Consider the following 23,487-nt stretch of genomic DNA (forward strand, 5'->3'; position numbering starts at 1 on the left):
TGAGGTTTTGTAGTAATTTGTGAGTTCAAATCAGTTATTCTCCACTTGATGTAGGATAAATGCCTACGGAGTTATTTTAAAAGACATATCCAGGCCCTAGTCTTGACCCAGTGAATCGGAACCAGGGAAGGCATAGGCATTATTATTTTAAAAACTTCCCTGTGTTTTACATACACCCTTGGCTAAGAACCGCTACTCTACAATAAGCCAAATTTTACCTTTAGATTAAGCTAGATTGTCAGGCCTCATTGTCTTGGTACATACAATTTGGCTGAATATAGTTTTTTTTTAAAGTATATTTTGATTGTATCTATAAATCAACATGTAACAAAATCGACCTTTTTCAGGTGTACAGTTCTATAAATTTTATTATTTTCAGGTAACACCACCCAAATCAGGATACACAACAAAAATATGCCCTTATACTATCCTTTTGTAGTCACACGCTCCTCTCACCCCAAACCCTTGCAACCACTGATCTGTTCCCCATCATTAGTTTTGTCTTTCCAAGAATGTCATAGAAATGAAATCTTACATCGGTAGCCAGTTGAGACTGGTTTCTTCCACTCGGCATAATGCTTTTCTGATCCATTCGTGTTATTAGCATTTATCAGTAATTTCTTTTTAATGCTCAGTAGTATTCCATCATATGGACCTACTACAGTTTGCTTTCCCTCCGCCATAGAAGAGATCTGCGTGCTGTTTCCAGGTTTCGGAGATCGCGAAGAGAGCTGCTATAAAACTGGTGAACTGGTGTCTGTGTCATCTTAAATTTTCCTTTCTCTAGGGCAAGGTTTCTCAACTGCAGTACTATTGACATTTTGGGATGGGGAATTCATTTGTTAGGGGGGCTGCCCTGTTCACTGTAGGATGTTCAGCAGCACCCCTGGCTTTTACCCGCTAGACGCCAATAGCATCCCCACTTCTCACCCCCACCCTCACTGTGACAAATACAAAATGTCTCCAAATATCACACCCCCCCACACCCCGTGGAGAACGACTACCTTAGGGAACAAAAACCTCCATTATTATTTAGTGTGGGATTGCTAGCGACGAGTATCAGTTTTTGTCTTAAAATGCCTTTGTTCACCTACACTTCTGAAACAAATTTTCTCTGGACATAGAATTCTAACTTGACAGTTGTTTTCTTTCAGCACTTAAAAAAAATCATTATACTCTAGATTTTGTTGTTTCTGTTGAGAAGTCAGTTGTCAGTCTTTAAGTGCTCTTTTTGAGGTAATAGAACACTCTTTCTGATCACTTTCAATATTCATATCTATAGTGGTATTGTGGGTGAAATGAACCCTTGACGTAAGATTTACTTCTGACGATGAAAGTGATGAGGTCACATACACACCCAGAAGGTATGAAAGGTTTATTACACACATCATGAGGCTTACTGGGGAGAGCAGGGTTGGCTTCCCAAGCTGGTCTGAGAATGGTCTGAGAAAGCAGGCAAAGAAGACTGGCTTGAAATTTGTGTGGTGGTCAGGGAGTGGGGCTGGAGTAGGAGTTCCAGCCTACAGGCCAAGGTTTGAACTTTCATCTGCTGCCAAAGACGAGAGAACCTGGGTTTTTTTTTTAAGACTGTATTTCTAGGTAATCTCTATACCCATTGTGGGGCTCAAACCCATGACCCTGAGATCAAGAGCCGCACACTATACTGACTGAGCCAGCCAGGTGCCCCCACACCTGGGCTTTCTTACCAGCTTGCCCAAATGTGGGGCAGAAGGGTAGAGGGAGAGGTGGGCTTAAAAGCTGTCAGGAAGCACAAAAAATAGGAGTCATACGCTATTACAAGTGTTAAAGGTTTTTAATGAACTGCATTGGTGTGGGTTTCTGTTTTTCCTGCTTGAAGTTTGTAGTGTCTCTTGAATTTTGGAGATGATATCTCTTTGCCTTGAAAAGTTCTCAGAAATTATTTCTTTAAATAGTACTTCTATTCTCTCTTCTCCTTTTGGGATTCCAAATATACATATATTCAACCTTTTCATAGTACCATAAATATCTCACCGACTCTTTTCTATATTTTGCATCCTTTTGTCTCTCTGTGCTTGTCTGAATATTTCCCTCAGGCCTAGCTTTCAGTTTACCAATTTTTTTCTGCCAATCTATTAAGCCCATATAATTATGCCTTGATTTCAATGCTTGTATTTAGTTCTAGAATTCACATTTAGTCCTTCTTTTTTTTTTTTTTAAGATTTTTTTAGTCCTTTTTTTTTTAAACATTTATTTATTTGAGAGAGAGAGAGAGAGACTACAAGCAGGGGGAGGGGCAGATGGGGAGAGAGAGAGAGAGAGAGGGAATCTCAAGCAGTCTCCACAACCAGCATGGAGCCCAATGTGGGACTCGATCTCACAACTCTGAGATCATGACCTGAGCCGAAATCAAGAGGTGGCCACTTAACCGACTGAGCCACCCAGGTGCCCACTTAGTCCTTTTTAAAATAGTTTCCATTTTCTATCAAAATCCTCAATCTTTGGCATTATTTCCTTGAAAATGTTAAACTTTAGAAGCAACTAATACCTCTTGCTGAAAAGCAGTCCCACATGCAAAGCATTTCCATTCGGGCTTCCTTTCTCCCGAATTTTGGCCCCATTATATCTTGTTAGCACTCTGATACTTTCAAGTGCTTCAAATACATACATTTGTCCAACTTTTCTATCTGTGTCCAGTGCTAGGATGCGTTTGAGCCACTTACTAGGAATTACCAGAGGACTAGAGACTTGCTTTAAAGCCTGTGATTATTTTACAAGACAAGTGCCCCAGTTTGTAAAAACTTAGTGTCATTAAAAAAACATGATGAGAGAACTCTTCAAGATTAAGAGAGACTTAAGAGACAACCTAATACAATGCATGGACCTTGAGTGATTCTCAATTTAAGTGAACTGGCTTATAAAAGATGTTTTGGGAAGAACAAGGGAAATCTGAATAAGAGACTGAGTGGTAAGTAGCGGATATTAGAAAATTACTGGTAACTTTGTTAAACGAAAACGCTGGCATTGCAGTTATGTACAAAAATGTCATTTTTAGAAATGCATACTGATGTATTTAGGGTTGGAATGTCAGGATGTCTGGGTAGAACATGGAGCAAACACAGCAAAGTGTAATAGACTTAAATCTATGTGACAGGCTCATAGGTGTTTATTATATTGATCCTACTTTCCTACATATTTGAACTGTTTCCCAGTAAATTAAAAAAAAACACAAGAGATTGATGTTAATAACCAGATTTCATAATTAAAATCCCTAGCTTTAATTTCTAAAATTGTATAGTATCTAGTAATTAATGAGGAAAATAAACTTCTAAATCCCGAATCGGTTTACACTTTTATATAATTTTTGTAATTCTTAATTACTATATGCAGTAAATTAAATAATTGTAATAATTAAGGAGTTAATGTAAATCTGATGCCAAGTTGGGAAATAAACATCTAAACATATGAAATCAAACATTCCTATGGACAGAATTTTAATGATTTTCAAACAACTGACAGACTAAGACTTTTCATAGAAAACTTTTCTGTTACAATAACCTTCATGCCCACAAGGAAAGTTCTGTAAAAATTTTAAAAAGTGTGCTACTATTTTGACAATTCTAAACAAATTACTCATAAAGATTGATTGTGAGGAAGTTCGATAGGTTTTCTAGAATATAAAAACAATTTCTTTCACCTTGGGACAGATGTTTACCAGTGACTGAACCAGATAAGACTTTTCTTAAGTAAAAATAAAAAGGTATCACTGTCGTTTGTACATTTCTTTTTTTTTTTTTTTAAGTAATCTTTACACCCGATGTGGGGCTCAAACTCACAACCCCGAGATCAAGTCGCATGTTCTTCCAACTGAGCCAGCCAGGCACCCCCACTTATATATTTCTTAAAGTTAGGTACAGCTCTCTAGTCTACTGCTAACCTTACTTAAGACACCTTACCTATCATATTATACATGTATTATACATGCCAGATGAATGTGGAAGAGGAACTATCTGGGAGTGCAACCTGGCCTGGACAGGTAAGTTTCCCTGCTGTAGTTTTAGTAGGTAATTTTAGGGTTATGATAGCATTTCCTGACGTTTTCAGTAATGAGGATTGTGTAGTGACTGTGTGCCAAAGTATCACCTGTTACAATTGTTGGAGGGACGGTTATCAAAAAGCCTGTCAGTCTATTGTCTCTTAACTTTAATGTAGCTTCTTCCAGCAAAAACATCTCACTTCACTGTATTCAATATACTTATACTCCGTCATGCCCCCAACTCCCATTACTCAAGAAGGCCTAATGTACATAGGCATGCAACAAAAAAATGACCTCAGTAGAATGATCAGATCACTCTTCTAGTTAATTCTTTAGCTCTCATTTGCTGCTTAAAATCTGGTATCAAACTAGGGAAGATTACAGTTCAGATAAATCCAGGGCCTAATTAATTCTTTTAACATATTTTCCTTGTGAACAAATTTCTCTTGCCAAAATACTGTACTGTTTAGAACAGAGGTTGCAAATTGCTTCTTGTGGGCCAAATCTGGCCCGCAGCTACGGCTTGGCTCCCCCCTAACCTATATATATGCATGCAGGTACGTGCATGCACACAAATGGGTTATCCATAGAAAAACCCAGATTTCCACCTTCTTTTAAAAATGCTGAGCATCTGGCAATGCTGGGCCCATCTTGAGAAACAGTAGTTACCAGCTAGAACACAGTGGCAGCAGTTCCGATATGCACACCTGCTTAGCCTTAGAAAATATTTTAGCTATGGGACCCCTGGTTTAAATGCATTGTTTGTTCAAGTCAATAAAATATCCCCTTTACTCCTGAGATGAAGACTCCAACCTTCTGATTTGTCTCCTCTTTTGACTTCTTGACTTCTTATTCTTACAAGGTAAAAAAGTAAACCACATTTTAAAGTTCTGTCTAAAAAAGATACTCTAAGATTTTTAAAGAACTACTATCAGATGAAAAATCTTTAAACCATGTGCCCTGGCAAAAGGAAATTTGGAGTACGGAAATGTTTTCAGTTTCAATAGCCTCGCAAAATCAAAGCAGGCAGAAAAATGCTTAACTGAAATTCAGGAGCACAATAAAGACATCAGTCTGGCTCTCTCACCAAATAATTATTCTGAGTTTCATCTCTGATTCCACTGCCGCTTAGGTCCCTGAGAGTAGAAGTCTGTGACAGTGACTTGGGCTTCATTCTTGTTGTCAACCCTGATGATTTTAAAACTAGTTGGCCTAATTTTCCCCTTTGGGGTACTTCGCATGGTGTTTGCTACTTCTGCTGGAAGAGATTCTCTTCTGCTCATGGAAAGACTTTCTTTTCCCTCTACAGATTTATAATAGCCTATGGGTAGAATTATACTGCAATACACCATATGGGAAATACGTTAAAAAAATGAGTTCAAGCTTACAGTATGTGTGTACAAATTTCTAAGAACAAATCTTTATCCAAACTCTACGACTGCACATGTGATCATTTATTTGATAATCATTTGACGTTGAACACGGGGCCCCTGGGTCTGGGATCCTGGGAAAGATAACCCCGCTACAATTCCTGCTTTGATGTAACTCGTGGTATCTTAGAGAGAAGTTTCAACATCACAAAATGTCTCCACTGAAGATATTTTATCATTAAAGATCCAGGATTTAGCAAGAGTCTTTCCATTTTAGGAAAGTCATAGTAAGAATACAAGAGAGGAGAGGCTATAAACAATTGAGGTTTTTTTTGTGGGATCGGTAGAGCTCTCAAACTAATGTACTACTACGGGTTGAACTGTCTCCTGGAAAAGACACTGAAGTCCTAAGTTCCGGGACCTCAGAATGTGACACTATTTGGAAATAGAGTCTTTAAGGAAGTAATCACATTAAAATGAGGTCATTAGGGTGAGTTCTAAACTACTATCCTTATAAAAAGGGGAAATTTGGGAACAGAGATAGACATGCACAAAAGACAGACAACGTGAAGACACCGAAGGAGAAGGCCACGTGAGGACAAAGGATTGGAGTGATGCATTTACAAGACAAAGAACGTCTGAGGTGACCAGAAGTTAGAAGAGGGAGCATGCCCTGCAAACACCTTAATTTCAGATGTCTGGCCTCCAGAACTATGAGACAATACATTTCTATGGTTTTAAGCCACCCAGTTTATGGTACTTTGTTACAGAAGCCCTAAGAAAATAATACAAGCACCTTTTCAGAACTGGATAGTTTCTTCATACATAGGAGGGCCTTAGTGCCTACCAATTTTTCCTTTTCCTTCAATGTTTTGACATGGATTTGCATGCTGTTTTATGATACCTTAAAAATTCTACCACTACTAACATTTTCTAAATTAATATCCTTAGAACACTTGGTCCATAGTAATCTGAACAATGTCAATGACCCCCTAATGTTCAAGTCAACAGATTCTATTTTCAGGTCCCCAAAATGTCAGTAAAAATGGCCAAAGCAAATTTACTATATAAAGGAGAGAGAGGGGAATTCATGGAAAAGATAATGAAAATGAATAGTTTGGGGATTAAGATATATCATTTCACTTTCTATTAAACCATTTTGTTTAAGTTTAGTGTCCGCTAATCTCGTTTCCATCCAGTTAGGAAACAGGTTTTTAAGTTGCCCTAAGAGCTCCAGTTGAGAATGCAGAGTCATTCCCCATTTGCTCCCTTGTACTCCCCAGTAACTGTGACTCTGTTCTTAGTTTCTGGCATGATATCTGGCACAGAGGAAGTGCTCAGTTAGTATTTCTTCAAAGTAAAAGCCAGATGTGAAACCATGTTTAGGAAACAAATATAACACAAGCATTTACAGTCCATGGGCAGACAACTGGTACGGTGCTTTTATGCAGTTTTTTTTTTTTTTTTTTTTTAAGTATTTACTCATACCGCTAAAACCAACTCTTGGTGTTGATGATTCTCTACCAACCACCTTATTCAAATCTGAACTGCTTTGAGGCCTCCAAGAAAGCAGGGATACCCTGCCCGTTTGTTATGCTTGTCTCATGTCCACCTCTTCTCAGTGCTCGGACTTAATCCTTTCTTTGGTCTGTAACCTGTCCCATTCTTTTCAGTAATCGGCCAAACGACTGGTATGGTGGGTAGGCTCTAAGATGGTGCCTGTGACTCTTGCCTCCTGGTCTCCTTGCTGTCATCCTGAGTATGAGTAGACCCTGTGACTCGCTTCTAACCAATAGAATGTGTCAAAGGGGGCAAAATACCACTTCCATGATTATGTTACCTAAGACTGTGACCCCTGTCTTGCTAGCAGCCTCCATTAACTCTCTTGCTGGCTCTGATGGAGGAAGCCGCCATACAGAAAGGCCTTTCGTCAGAATAAGAGTGCTATTGGTTTCTATCGCTACATAACAAATTATTGTAAACTTAGGGGATTAAAACTACATATATTAATTATCTCATAATTTTCATGGGTCAGGAGCCTGGGCAGTGCTGAGCTGTGTCCTCTGCTCGGGGCCTCACAGGGCTGCAGTCAGGGTGTCAGCCAGGGCTATGGTTTAATCTGAGGATTGGGTTCCTCTTCCAACCTCACTGGTTATTCACAGAATTCAGTGCCTTGCAGTCGGAGGACGGAGGCCCTCACAACCTAGAGGCTTCCCACCATTCCCTGGTACATGGCCCTGTCTGTAACAGGGCACTTTGCTTCTTCAAAGCCGGCAGGAGAGCATCGCCACTGCTTTGAATTGCTCCGACTTCTTCCATGTCTGACCTCTGGAGCCTCTTTGAAAGGGCTCACCTGATTAGGTCAGACCCATCTAGGATTATTTCCCTTTTGCTTAAAGTTAACTGATTAGGAATTTTAATTACATCTGCAAAACGTCTCACCTCTCCCACATAATGGAACCTAAGCAATGGCGTGGTATTTCATCATCTTCACGGTTCCTGCCCACACTCAAGGGGAAGGGAGTATTCAGGGCAAGCATAGCCCTGACGGAAACCGTGGGGGCCATCTTAGAATCGCGCCCGCCACAACTGGCGTGTCTTAGTACTATCTGTGAGCTGTCTCGCGGTCTATAGTCTACGGCTCGGTGAAGTCTTTTTGCAATACTGTGCTAGTGCTAGAGCAGCAACAGCACAATCAGAACTCCCTAAATGTAGTATTTACACAGGAGACTATTTTGTAAGATCTCAAGATCACATCTAGACTAACGCCCCTTTGCGTGAAACACAAGAATGGAGTTTCTTTTCCTGTCTTCAAATGGGGCAATGGTCACTGTGAGTGAAGAACAAAATGTGTTAGCCGGGAGCTGGAATGGTGAAAACGAGGGCGGTGTGCCCCACTGAATGGGCAGGATCCGTGAGCGCAGGACGGCAGCGGTTCTGTCGGAGTACACCTAGCAGCCTTACGCTTCTGATCCCCGCGGCAGGGGGCTGGGCCATGGGGCCAGCCCGGCTACGGAGAGCTGCAGCGAGCAAGCCTGGCTGTGTCTGGTCGGGCCAGAGGCCGAGCTGTGGCAGGTGAAACACTCCAGATCATACCACAGAATCTGCCGCGTTTCCGTGCCACGTCACCTCCCTAAAGAAGACTGGGAGGCAAAGAAATTTCGAGTTTCTCCACGAAGATGTACTGCTTACAGGGTGGCCCTGATATTTTCTTTACTCAGAGGTAAATGAAGTTTGTGTCTCGCAATATTTTCAACATAAACAGATTTTTTTGGCCCCCGTTCTGTGAACTGATAGAGAATTCCAAGTACCTCTACATTTTATTCATACTCATACATTTAAACAGTGGAAACGACCAGATATAGTTTATTAAAATGTTCATTAAAAACAATTTTGACTCAGTTTTTTAAAATTGCAAATACATTAAAAACTGTTACAGTGTCATGAGATTGCAAATGTTGCCTTATGAAATTATTAAGAATTTGTTTAGTAAAAACTATGAAATATTTTAATTTAAACTTCACATATAAAAATATATATCTTATTGCAACACTGAACAGTCAAGGCCACAACACTTGAAGGAGAGTTTGAGATACACATATTTTAAAATTGCTTGTCAAAAATATTAGCATAAATAAATACCAAAACTGGTCGTAATATTCAAACCAAATAAAACATATTATTAAACTTGTGTCTTTAAAAGTTTGTTATCAGAAACTTTCCTTCAGAAGTCAAATTGTTTTTCAAGTATAAATCACAATGTGCTTGGTGACCACGGAAACATAAATATATATTTATAGTATCGTACAAGATTTTGACCTTCTCTCCATATTTGGGGGTGAAGTATCCTGATGATTTTGCCCCATGTGGTTCTGGTTGGCATCTTTCTTACTGCTTTTAAAAGCTATTTGATCTCCTATCGGTTTTATCTCTGGGAGTGGCTCATTATTACTCTGCATACTTTTCTGACTCGTCAATGACATCCTTTTAAAGAGGAAAATCTAGAAAAAAACCCACACACACAAAGAATTCATTTCAGTAAGTGAATAGTCACTTAATAGTACTTAGGGGGTATAATTTTCAACTAGTCTTAACATTATTTCATCACATCTTTATGGGGCACCACGTGTACAAAGGTACACTCTCAGTGTCCATCAGCCTCTTCTTTTACCAATGGCAATCATGCTTCCTCCCCGAAACAAGACCTTTCAGGGTTTAACTTTCAACACTATCTCAGTGCCCTGGTAATACATTATCATTTTTCTTCAAAGAGCAAATTCAGTATTTCACTTTGTTGTGTTAAGAGAAAAAAAGATGAAAACTAGGATATTCTGGAGGAGGACAGACCTCCCGTTCCTATAGATCAGAACTTCTGGCAAAATGTTAGCGCTGCCAAATGATGGCTTTGGGAGCCCCAGGGGTCTGACTAGGCAGGTGGATGTATGGATCTGCTGCTCAGGGGAGGCCGGGGCTGTGAACAGGCAGATAACAGCCGGACAGAGGAAAGCAGACGCCACAACCCAGGGACTGCAAGCAGGCAGAAAGGAGAACAGAAGAAAAGAGACTGAGGGAGAGCCAAGTGTGAGATGCAGGCGGAGGAGTGAGCACTGGGGACAGAGCTTTGTAGAAACAAGATCAGGAAAGAGAGGCACCTCAGAACTGAGGGAGGAAAACGTGTTAAGAATGGAGTGCTCAATAGGGCACATACAGGAGAATTTGAGAAAGAGGACGATGGAAAAGTCCCATGGGATTTTAGCCCTTTAGAGGATGTAGCCAGATAAAATAAGATTCCTGAAGAGTGACAACACGTACATACGTTGGTTTTGACAAGATGCCAAAAACAAAAAAAACAGGTGAGGACTTGGCTCCTTTGGAAACCAAAATGATGTGAATAATAGCTGGCCTTTAGTCTTTAAAGAATGGAGGAACTCAAGTGAAAAGTGGCGACCCAAAAAATCAGAGTCTAGAAAGGGCGCCTGGGTGGCTCAGTTGGTTAAGCAACTGCCTTCGGCTCAGGTCATGATCCTGGAGTCCCGGGATCGAGTCCCACATCGGGCTCCCTGCTCAGCGGGGAGTCTGCTTCTCCCTCTGACCCTCCTCCCTCTCATGCTCTCTGTCTCTCATTCTCTCTCTCGCAAATAAATAAAATCTTAAAAAAAAATAAAATAAAATAAAATAAAATCTTTAAAAAAAAAAAAAAATCAGAGTCTAGAAAAAGGGTCTGTGGGCTACAATGGAGGAACTCCTGTTTCATTTCTGCTATTGTGGAGGAATCTGTATCTTGAAAAATTCTGCTACTACAAAATACCAAGAAATGCTGAGTAAGTGCAAAAAACATAATTTTATAATGTGTAAGTAAGTTCACAAAAACAAAATGAAGGAAAATCCCTGTGGGCCAACAAATGAAGAGGGAGCAGGAAACCTCAGAGGCGAGGGAGGAATGAAATGGCATTTATTGATCTCACAACTTAGACTCATTTTGTTAATGTATATTTGATCTCATAAAATGTGGAAACTTGGTACTGAGACCCCTCCACAAAGTAGGGACCCTCTAAGAACTATGCCCTTAATGTAAGTCCACCTACAAACATTGGGAGATGACAAAATAACATGGCTCTCCTGGTCTATGCTTTGAGTGAAGGAGAACCATGTTTTCCTAATGAGAGGCTGGGGTTCCCATTTACTTTACTGGTGTAGGTGGGAAAGCCCTAACTGAGAAATTAACTGAAAGTGGTCCTGGAATGGTAACACCCAGGGGAGCTAACAGAGGCTAATACAAATTCTCTATGGATGGATATGCCTTAATGTAAGTCTTAAAGGGGTTCCACAAAAAGTCCCAGTTGAACATGCACTCACAATCCGAATTTCAAAACACATAAGGAAACAAGATAGTACTAGCAAGTCAACCAGAACAACAAACAGATTTAGATTGCTAAGGATGTCTGACATTGGAATAACTAAATATACAATATAAAATAAGTATGTTTAAATTATTTAAAGGACCAGAATAAAAAATATGAGCACAAAACAAGATACTAGTTTTTAAATGATTGATTTGAAAAAGAATCAAAATAGAATTTCACTTCAAAATGTGAAAAATATAATCACTGAAATAAAAATGCAACAGGTAGGTTGAAAAGATTAGTCTCAGCTGTAAGGAAACTATGGAATCAAAGAGCTCTGAAATATGAAAGCTCTGAAATTCCCTGAAATATTACTTAGACGTGGACAACGGGAAAGTAACATTAAAAGACATGGATAAAAGAATGAAAAGTTTTGTATCAGAATTCCAAAGAGGAGAGAGGAAACATTCAAATATATAATGGATGAGAATTTTCTTAAACCGATGAATGACTTGAATTCTCAGATTCAAGAGTCATAATGAATTAGAAGAAAGTTAAACCAAAACATTCCCATCTAGGCATCTCGTAGTAAACTGAAGTACATCAAAGATAAACAATGTAAAAAAACCAGCCAGGGAGAAATGATAGATTATATACAAAGTTATCAGCAATTATACTAAAGCAAATTTCTTAATAGGAACAATGGGAGCAGATATCAAGAGAAAAATAACTGCCAACCAGCCATACGATCATTCATTTGCAAGTGAAGAGAAACTAAAAAAGTTAACTACAAAAAGAAATCTATGACAGGAACTTCCAAAGGATTTCTTCAGGGAGAAGAAAAAGGATCCCAAGAAGGATATCTGAGATGTAAAACGGAATTGTGAGTAAGAAAGTGGTACAACAAATAATAGTAACATTTGATTGGTGAGGCCAAAAAATTAAAATACTGGATACAATAACATGTAAAATGGAAAGGAAGGGGTAATAGGAGAGAAAACTCTTCTAAGATCTTGGTATTACTTGAGGAAAAGACAGGAACATTAACTAGCTTTAGATTTTAGGTACGTATGTTACAAAATTTAAAGACAAAATCCAGCTTATAGGCCATCTACAAGAGACTCATCTAAAACACAAGTAAAAGAATGAAAAAAGATGTATCGAGGTGCTAATCAAAGGAAAGCTAGTACAGCTCTATTAATAAGATATACTTTAGCATTTTGTAGAGATAATGAAGAATACAAATAGTAAGATGATAGATTTAAATGTAACTGCATTAATGATCAGATTAAATATAAATGGGCTAAATGCTCCAATGAAAAGACAGGGATTTTCAGATTAGATAAAAAAAGCAAAACCCATCTTTTTGTTGCCTAAATCAAATGCACTTCAAATACAAAATCACAAATGAATTAAAAGTAAAAAGATGGAAAAAGACATATAACTCTAATCAAAAGAAAGCTAAAGTGGCTATGCAATATCAGACCAAGCAGATTTCAGAGCAAATATTATCAGGGATAAAGAAGCCATTTCATGATAAAGGGGTCAATTAATTAAGAGAATATAACAATCCTAAATGTTACAGAACCTAATAAGAGCTTTAAAGTACATGAAGCAATTGGGGCGCCTGGGTGGCTCAGATGGTTAAGTGTCTGCCTTCAGCTCAGGTCATGATCTCAGGGTCCTGGGATCGAGCCCCGCATCGGGCTCCCTGCTTGGCATGGAGCCTGCTTCTCCCTCTCCCTCTACTGTTCCCCCTGCTTGTGCTCTCTTGCTCTGTCAAATAAATAAATAAAATCTTTAACAAAAATAAAATAAAATACATGAAGCAAAAACTAATAGAAGTACAAGGAGAAATAGATGAATCCACAATTGTATTTAGGGATTTTAATATTCCTCTCTCAATAATAGATATTACAAGTAGACAGAAAATCAGGAAGTATAGGAAATACTTAAGCAATGCTATCAACCAACTTGATGTAATTGACATTGATAGGACACTCCACCCAACAACAGCATGCTTCTCAACCTTCTCAAGTGCACATGGAACACTAACCAAGATAGACCTGATTCTGGGCCACAAAATAGGTCTCAATAAGTTTAAAAGGACTCAATTTATACTGAGTATGTTCTCCAATCACAATGTAATTCAATTAGAAATTAATATCAGAAACCTCAATGGAAAATACCCAAATATCTTGAAATTAAATAACCCATGAGTCAAAGAAGAAATCAGAAAATATTTTGAACCGAATGAAAATGAAAACACAACATATCAAGTACTTCAGAAAAAATTTATAGAACAAAAAGCCTGTATTAAAAAATAAGAAAAGGCTCAAATCAGTGACCTCAACTTCCATGTTAAGAAACTAGAAAAAGAAATGCAAATTAACCCAAAGAAAGTAGAAGAAAGGATATAATAAAGATTAGAGTGCACATAAAATATAATACAGAACAATCGATGAAACCAAAAACTAGTTCTTTGAAAAGATCAATAAAATTGATAAACTTCTAACCAGTTCATCAGGGAATAAAAAAAAGAAGACATAAAATAAATCTGACAAAATCTATGCAAGACCTGTACGCTAAAAACTACAAAACATTGCTAAGAAAAATAGAAGACATCCATAAATGGAGAAGTATCTTCATGAGTTAGGAGACTTAATATTGTTAAGATGTTAATTCTTCTCAAATTCATCTGTAGGTTCCAAGCAATCCCAATCAACAACCCAGCAGGCATTTTTTTCCAGTAATTGACAAACTGATTCTAAAAATTCATATGGAAATGCAAAGGGCCTAGAATAGCCAAAACAAGTTCGAAAAATAACAAAGTTGAAGGAGTAAAGCTTCCTGACTTCAAGACTTATTATGAAGCTACAGTAATCAAGACAGTATGGGACTGACACAAGATAAACAGATCGAAGGAACAGAATATAGACTCCAGAAATGTGCCCACACATGGAAAAGTTAACTGATTTCTGATTTCTGTGAAGACAATTCAGTAGAGAAAAGGTAGTCTTTTTTCAACACATGGTGCTAGAATGATCGGATGTCCACATGCAAAAACAAAAAAGAAACAAAAAAAACCCCCACAAACTTTAATTCATACCCTCACCATATAAAAAATTAACTCTGAATACAACTCAGCAATATAAATGAATGAACTATCGATACATGCATGGATGGATTTCAAAACAATTATGCTGAACAAAGGAAGCCAAACAAAAAGAGTACACAGTGTAGGATTTCATTTATATAAAAATCTAGAACTTACAAAATAATGTATGATGATAGAAGGAAGATCAGTGGTTTGCTGAGGACAGCAGGGGTCAGGGGGCATAGACAGGGGTTACAAAGAGGCACCAAGAACCCTCTGCCAACAATGGCACTGTTTACTCTCTGGTGATTATGGTTTCACAGGTGTATGCACATGTCAAAAGAAATCAAATTATATACTTTAAATATGTGTCATTTATTATATGTCAATTATACCTCAATAAAGCTCTTTTTAAAAAGCAGGGGAGTCATTATTGGGTGACCTGAGAGAGACTGTCTCAGGTTTTAAGCTTGGGAAAAACAGACAATGAGAGGAGACCATAGGTATAATCTACCTCAAATTTTCCTCACAACATAGAGTCTAGCTAACTGTGTACTTGAAGCGAGTGTGCTCATTTGTAGCTTGCAATGGGGAACAAAGCACACCATCAGAGAAAAGGTAGTAACTAGGAAAGGCAAGAATTCACAAGCATGCTTTTTTTGGTGGAGACATTCTCATCTCAGCGTCTTTTATTTATGGTAGTGACAGTGAATAAAAAATCTATTGACTGTGAACTGGCATGGGGAACTATCCAGGGGATCTGCCATGTTGCAGCTAGTTTCTGAGGGAAGGCATTGGTTCTTTAACCTCTGTATCTGCAGTCTCTGGCCTTGTGCCTGGCACATTAAGAGATAACCAATTAGTATATGCTAAATAAATACATGAATAAACTAACTCTATAATCTAATTATTTTTAATAGCTAAGAAGTTTACTACTTTTTTCATTAGCTACCTTAGGTGGAAATGAAGCCAATAACATGTTTTTCTTAGTAGCTAACTGTGGATCCGAATTATCAGCAGTGGCTACAGTGTGGAAAAGTAATATTTGGTAATTTCTAGATCTAACAGTCACCTACCAGAAGATCTCTGCCGCCAGTTAAGATCATAGGTCCTAACCTGTCTATCTGAAACATTTAAAATTACCAAAACAAAATTCAGTGGTGAATTCTGTTTTGTAGATGCCAAGAGTACAGTTCTTTCTTTTCCTTTTTTTGGATTATCTTTGCGGTGTCTGTCTAAATACCCAGGGGTGGGGGGATGGGAATGCAAAATCTCAAACATATGTTTCTTTTGATGTAAGTTAATGCATCATTTACTTTCCAAGCTTTAAAAAGTTTGATTTGTTTGGCTTGGATGGTATAAATAGGTTAGAGACACTCTAGATTAAAAGAGGTCATATGGGATTGACTAAAAGAAAATCTCACCTAAATCATCTATTTCCTTTTTAAAATATGGAGAATAACAGTATATTCTTTAAGTAGAAATACATTTATTACTGCTTGACTTTTTAAATATGATTTTCATTACTTTTTGTTTCCTTTAACCAAGGACATGTACATTTACTGAAGTATATTTTTCCATTAGGTATAAATGAGAATTTGAGCAGAATCCAAGTTTAAGACTACGTTCTTCAGCCTGGCACCTGCAGCCTGCTGTATCCTCGCCTGACCTCACCTTTGTCCCGTCCACTGCTGCCATTGCTCGGGCCCCCTGCCTGGCCTGTTCCGACAGGAGCATGCCACTCCCCCCTGCCACATGGCATTTCTCCCCTGGCTCAACCCTCTCTCCTAGCCCTGTGCATCCAAATCCTCCCACCGATGGGCAATGCCATGCTGAAGGCTGGACAGCCTGAAAAATTCCCAAAACTCGATCATGTGTTCTAGAACACACATTTTCATTTGGTCTGAGGTGTGTTTCAAATATTTTCTTCTGCTACTTCACTTCATTTATCCTCTTAGGTTCTTCTGTCTCCTGACTCCTTTACTTTTCATCTCCCTCCCTCATATTTGACTTTCTTTTCCAGTCTTTCCCTGAGCTCTTACAATTGGAAAAAAGTCTTCACAGGATCGCTATGAAGTACAGCAGAATATCTGAAATGTTCTTTTCTACCAGACAGAGATAATCTGTTCCTAACACTTGATGGTACACGTTATAATTCTAAGGAGGAGAGTAATTCTGAGAGTATCCTTTGAGCCAGGTCATAGCTATCTCTAAACATAAGGCAATTTTTATAAAGATAAGAATACTCACAAAGTAATTTTTAATAGAAGATAACAACAGGGGACCTGTGCCAAAATTTTAGCTTGAAATTTCTGAAGTAATTCTGAAAGGAATTTCAGAGTGGCAAAAGACAGGCTGTTTACTACTCTAAGGGCTGCTCCTGGTTTTACCCTCCTCCTGTCCTCTTCCTTACCTCCTTACGTTTTATAGTTCATTATCAACCAAAAATATTTACTGAGCATTTACCATGTCCCATATACCAGAGACTGTGCTACATGCCAAGGATCCATTGGAAAGCAAAACAGAAAATAGTTTTTGTCCCATAGAGCTGAAGGCCAGTGGAGAGAGAGAGTCATAAAGCAAGTAAATGTACACTTCACTATGAAATTGCCAATTACGATAAATACAAAGAAGGATGAGAAAAGGTGTTACGTGACAGAATAGTAATGGGACATAATTTAAGTGCAGCTGGTCACAAAAGGCCTCTATGTAGAAATAAATACTTTAAGCTGAAACCTGAAGGCTGAACAGGAATTAACAAGGCCTTTCATTGATCTTTTCTTCCACATTTCCTCCTAATGCTTCTACCTGGAAATGTGCTCTCATGATTACAGAAAGTTCCCCTGCAAGTGAAAAGAGTAACTTCCAAGAAGAAGAAACGTATCTCTCAGACTATTAACAACTCCAAAACAGGTATTTGGCAGGAGAGGCTGACGTAGCGTGTGGTCACGTTTCCTAAGCAACAACATCCTTATTTTTGCATTCATCCTCCTATTTCTTGGTTTTGACTTACTTTTTTCTAGACTCTCATGATGATTATACTCATAATTTAAGCAAGAAAGTTCTTTTGTGTATCTTTTCCTGTAAGTTGAATCAGTGTGAATGGGATTATTGAAAGGAACATGCTATTAAATTCTGGCTGGGCCACCTGACTCCATCTAAAGTCCAGTAAATAAATAGCTATGTTAAAACATGAAACATCACTTGAAATTCTTCACATGTTTTGGGGCCATAAAACCTCATATTAAGGAGGTAAATTATATGAATCACTATATAAAAAGTAAAAGGAGCAATTCAATACTTTGGTCTTAACACTAAAATGAAAAAATAAATTTCACTTACCTTTGATTTTTTGATGTCTTTACTTGGTGTTGATTCACTATCTTCCAGGACTTCTGAAGAACTGCTCTTTGCACGGTTATGCATGTTTCCTATAATAGAATATATTGAGAAATATGTTTTTCTAAGAACGAGAAGAAGGAAAGTCCTGATGCCCTCAGTGCAACGCTACCAAGCCTGACCTACGGGGGACACTACAGAGCGCGGACCTGTACCTGTACCGCTGAGGCAGCAGGCAAGGTCTCTACTTCATAGGTGCTAGAGGGCTGAGTTAAGGCAAAAAAGCCCAGAATGACCCGACCAGTGTTGGAGATGTTTGCATGACAAGTACCCAAACACAGCTACAAAGGTAACAGTGAGTGTCAGGAAAGAGTTCTGTAAAATATAAATTACCTTTTTAAATTAACCTAGTTATAATTAAATTCTTTGTACTCAAATGGACATGTTACTTTTTGGTGTTTCAAATTCATCCACAAGTGATATAACGGAAAAATAATCTTTAAAGTATACTCATGAAGTACATGCATTCTTATAATTTTATATTATCAACTACTTAAATCTTACTTTTAATTAGTTGCAAAGAATACTTACAGATACTGTTTTAGTAAAACTTACTACTCTGTTGAAGTTAGAAGGAAAAAAGTATGAAGGGAAGTCCTCCTCCTCCTGCCTAAGTTCAGATCAGATATCTACTACTATGAATGGTTATTTTTAATGAGAACACAGCAAAAAGCACACTTTGATGTGATGGTGTGGAACATAATATAAGGGTTGTACAGCAAAACCCAGATGATCTGGCTGTAGAAAATGTAGGTCTCCAGGGTAATCATAGTCCCCTCTATTCTGTGGCACCTGTTCTCCGACACCAACAGTCAGGCCTGGGAAAGGACCTGTCTTAAATGTCCACGATAAGATGAAAGACCCACGTCTGAGCCCTGGGGGAAATAACGGGATGGCCAGCCGTAGCTCCAGGCCAGCCTGGTCTTTAGCAGTGGGGGCAGTGCCCACCAGAGACATAAACTGAGATGGGGGACAAAAGCCCAACTTAATACTACTGGTTGAAAAGAAAAAAAAGGGTAGTGAAAAGCCTGTCCTGAACCACTTAACACTGATACACGAGTAGCTGGGGGTGATGCGAATATTTTATATGAAGAAGCCATGGTGGTGATTAATGAGAACAAGTACTCCTGTGTCACGTATTTCAGCGCTTGTCATGAGGCCCATGTGACAGTAAAAGGCAGGAAACAGAATACACGTCTGTAGGCTTTAGCGCCTCAGCTACAGCATATGCGTGCGTACGTATGCATGCATGCGTGTGTGTATGTTAAAGTAGCTGGCCTTCTGAAGTCAAATGTGTTCACACCTTTTGGATTTTCATTGTATTCACAAATAGCCCGTTCCTCTTGGTTGGTTTTCTTGTCCTATAAATGATAAAGAAACAATATAATAAAAAACATAATTGTGATGGGCTGGAAAACATCATCTGGGTTTTAGGCAAGGGTTCTCGAGTCAGCCTCTAGCTAACAACATAAACACGTGACTACTGCTTCACTTTGCTGGGCTTTTGCCTCAGATGCTGAGTAACTGCTAACGTCCCTTCTAGCTTTAAGTTTTTGGATTCCAAAATGTATGATTCAAGAATTCAACTCCAAGAAGATTCAGGAACGTTAGTTGGTAAATGAATTGGCTCAACATTTTACACTGTCAAACTGGAGTTTCAGGAATTCTATGTTAAAGAATTTCAGGGACTACCCAAACTGGAACTCATAAATATTCCTTATAAATCTTTCCCTCCCTCTGAAAGAAAACAGTAACGGCTAGAAGCTTTTTTTTTTTTTCCTCAGTGAGAGGAAGGAGTCTTGAGAAAGGAATTAAGAAAATGACCTCGATAGCACAGCCCCATTTTGTAAATTAAAAATACATGCACATGAAACAACACAGGTTTACAAGTACACATTCAAATAAAAGGACAAGCGTGTTTCAGTGGTTGTCTGTGTTATGGAAAAGGAGAACACAAAGGGAATCCATTTAAATAAAGAGAAGCCTTGCGCAGACCAAAGATGCAAGTGATTCATCAACAAGAAGGTATGATTAGAGGTACAAAAACTGAAAATGAAAACGAATCGACATAGTGTCATTTTCAGTTTCGTTTTCTGAATTCTGTACCTATGAAGTTAACCCAGAGCAACATTAGCAAATGAATGATTTCAAACCTATCAACTGTCTCCTAGCAGTGTCCCTCTTGGACAAAACTGCCAAATAGAAGAGATGTTTCTGGCATCCCTAGCTCCACTTTTAGGATGACTTCCTCTTCCTCAGTGATAGCTCCCCCTTTTCTTCCTATAATTCCTTTCTTCTACACCACATCTGTACAGAACTGATCACAGCCTCAAAGACCGCTGTGAATAGCTTTCACTTGTCCACATACATGTAAATATACACATGTATGTGTGCACACAGCCACGCCTCATTCCTGCCACCAGTATAGGGCTCCTAATTTTGTAATTTGATCATTTCAAGGACCCAGTGCTGAACTTCTCGGTTAATTTCTCAACAGTATATTGTACTGGCCCATATCAGTTCATTTCCACTCAAGCGGGGAACAAACTGCTACCAAGAAGTGTAGAAAGGGTGTTAGAAACAAAGTGTGCCTGATTTATAAATCTGCCAAAGCTTTTCCTATAGCACACGAACCAAGTTATTCAGAGAAGTATTTCTGCTCCCAAAGGAAGCTGGAGTCTGCCCTCTGCAGAGACCATGGAACTTGCTCTTAGGCAGGATCTCGGGACTTAAGCACATATCATCATACCTTTTCAGTGGTGTCAATCAATACCTTTTCAGCTGAGTTGTCATTGGCTTCATCCGCTGGTATGTTCTTCTTGCCTTCCAGATATTCATCAATTTCCTCATCCATGTCCTCTAGTTCTTCATCTGAAAATTCATGATCCTGTGTCAAAATTGATAATCAGGGAAGAGGTAAGATTTTCTTTTTTTAAAAAAAACAGATTTGATATTGCAGTCATAAATAATTTATATCATCTCAAAGAATACACAGAATACGAATTCAAATACTGAAGGCAAAGAAATTAAATGCTGCATAACCTATCGTGCATATCAAGTTACTATATTACCGAGGCTTTTCCGCACATTGATCTATTTCAACATTTTCAATGACTAGGATTCCCAAAATTCTATTAGCATCTACTACAAGGTTAAAATGGAAAAAAAATTAAATATGCTTTCTGAGCTGTCTCAAAAGAATGCTTTTAAACTTTAGAGAAGTTAAAAAGCTTTCTACTGTAGCATTATAACATAATCATATCTATATATTATGCTCATTTTCCAAAACATAGGGATTTAAAATCACTTCAGAAGTACAATTCACTGATATTCACGAGAGAGAGTTAAGTATAATTACTTACATTCCAGGAAGAAGATAAAGGGACATAGGCAGTTTAAATGGTTTGCTCTCGGTTATTTAAAGCAGAGGGAAAACCAGAGGCAGAACTTAGTCTATCTGGTCCTGTCCAACTAATCCAAATTATAAGACAGCCTGTCTATGGATTTGATAGAGTAAATCATGTAATACTAAACATAGGCAAAAAATATTAGTTATATTCTTTATTCTATACTGAGATTTTTTTCGCAGTTTCATATTTTGGGTGGAACACTGCTTATTTTTTTGTCATTAAGAGATCAGGCTCCTTATTGGACTTTTTTTCCTATGCTTTTCATTTATGCACTTCTCTAATGGCCCCTAAAATAGGTGAGGCAGTAAGTAATTAATGCCCTTTACTCCCTTGAAGGACGTTTTTACAACGTTCACCCCGCCATATTTGCCTCAGACGATATACACCCTTTATATCCCTTCAACACAGTAACTAGCTTCTTGTGGTCACCTTCCTAGTTGCTGTTTGGCTAAGGATGAGCTGGACACCCAAAAGAATCTTTAGTGGGTGGTTTGAAAATAATACCTCTCATAATTAACTCACCTTTCTTCTGGCAAAATACCAAATGTGAGAGTTCAGGCTAGGGTGACTTACTGTTACTTAGTAACAGACGTTAAGTGGCATCCTCAGGCCAATAGCACTAAGGGTGTGGCCTGATAGCATTTTCACCAAGGACAAGCAATCCAGAAGTGAAGCCTGGAGATTTAAGAGTTTCGGCAGTTACGCAGTTACGCTGGGAGGGCTTGACTTAGGTTAAGCAAAGGTCATGAGGCGGTGCATGTGGGAGGGGAACACAGAGAGGAAAACAGGGTACCAGGGTAGACAGCTATATTAAAGGATGTGCTGCACGTTTAGGTTGGGTAGGGTTAACTATGAGGTAGCTACCATTTACCAATAATTTCTAAAGCTTTCTTTTTTTCTGCATAATTTCCCCTCTAAGTGACTTATATTGTATATTATGCCGAGCCAGAAGCACGTAGAAGGTAAAATGATCAGAGACTACTTTGGAGGGGAATGGGAAGCAAGATTAACTAGATTTAAGATTTATGGCTGATAGATAGATGTAGTCATGAATGTATATAAACGAAGGCCAATTGGAAAGAACAGTGTTCCCAAGACACAGAATTTCAGACTCTGTCCGTCTGTCTCCCACAGGGAGGGGTCAGTGATCTGTGTTGCAGCAAAGTCCTCTTCTCTTGGAGAATTCTGCTAGTTTAGCACCTGGGTCAACTCCCATCGTGCTAGTTAACTAAGATATTAATGTAACCATAAGACAATATCATGCTATTATAAAAAGGAACATGACATTTTATCTTATTTTAGAAATAAGCAAAACACTCATTTCTTATAATGAACTATAAATTTACTCATAACTTTATGAAAATCTGTAACAATGAGTAACTGCTGGAATGGTATCATTTTCTAAATTTGAGAAAGCTCTTAGAAAACATTTTCACTAGAAATCACATCAATTGTAGAACTTTGCACTTAAGCACATTTAGAATTAATCTATTCACATCTGGACAACTACTCTAAATCACAGTACTTACCTTCAAACTGAAACAATTTAGGAGAGATTGGCAGAATACTGTCATTTTACAAAGAGAAAGGGCAAAGTTTAAGTACATTCTTGTCACTAGAACCACATAAGACGTTAAGTAGTCTAGAATGGTCAACAGAATCACGTCTTGTGTTGGGACCGCAGGAGCGAAGGGAAGGGGGCCTGGCTCTCACAGAGAGACAGCTGTCTTGCTGGTCAGGCACAGCACTGGGAGCTGCAGTCTTGGGTGTGGCCCAGGGCCACATTTCTTATGGGAAATATCAAGAAACCGAAATGTTCCTCATGAGGTTTCAGTTTGCTTAAAAATACTACATTGCATACTGGAGAAACTTGAGGTTGCTCTCAGCCAATTGGCATAGTGGTCATCTGGGGGGATGGGAAATGCCTGGAAGGGGGTTTGAAGGGAAGCCGCTGGGGAGCGCTCTACCTTGATCTGGGTGTTGACTATGTGGGGGGGTTCACCTTGTGGAAAATGCACTGAGCTATACATGCACGAGATATGCTCTTTTCTAGATGTATTATATTTCAATAAAGAGTTTTAAACAAGTTTTTTAAAGGGACTATAAAGTATAAAATTTTGTGCTACAATTCTCAATTTATGAGATGCCTCAATGTCATATAGGGTAGACAATGTTTTCCAAATAGGTTAATGGAGCATAACACTTTATATCTACATAATACCACGTGGGGAAGTGTATATATTTAAAATCTCAATCTCAAGGCTTTTAGGACAAGAAGGGTTAACATGGAAGTTCATGCTTTTACTGCACTGGAACTCACTGAGGCAGGAAGAGAGAGTGGGGAGGGCATTCA

The 23,487-nt window shown here is 38.5% G+C and overlaps 1 protein-coding gene across 3 annotated transcripts in view; it reads right to left on the reverse strand.

Annotated features, from left to right (window-relative positions):
* Positions 1-8,310: 8,310 nt before the first annotated feature.
* The window catches only part of RPGR (retinitis pigmentosa GTPase regulator), a 52,872-nt gene continuing 37,695 nt past the window's right edge, over positions 8,311-23,487 (reverse strand). The window contains exons 15-18 of one of the 3 annotated variants that reach the window (XM_032426462.1): positions 20,498-20,611; positions 19,028-19,085; positions 17,668-17,756; positions 8,311-9,386 (exon numbers count right to left, since the gene is read on the reverse strand). In XM_032426462.1, coding sequence (XP_032282353.1) covers positions 9,180-9,386; positions 17,668-17,756; positions 19,028-19,085; positions 20,498-20,611 — 468 coding nt within the window. In that variant the 3' untranslated portion in view covers positions 8,311-9,179. Of the gene's footprint in view, positions 9,387-17,667; positions 17,757-19,027; positions 19,086-20,473; positions 20,612-23,487 lie in introns of all 3 variants that reach the window. The other 2 variants (XM_032426459.1, XM_032426461.1) reach the window with 2 other exon arrangements.

The sequence above is a fragment of the Phoca vitulina genome, unplaced genomic scaffold, assembly GCF_004348235.1.
Source record: "Phoca vitulina isolate PV1807 unplaced genomic scaffold, GSC_HSeal_1.0 scaffold35, whole genome shotgun sequence".
Classification (NCBI taxonomy): domain Eukaryota; kingdom Metazoa; phylum Chordata; class Mammalia; order Carnivora; family Phocidae; genus Phoca; species Phoca vitulina.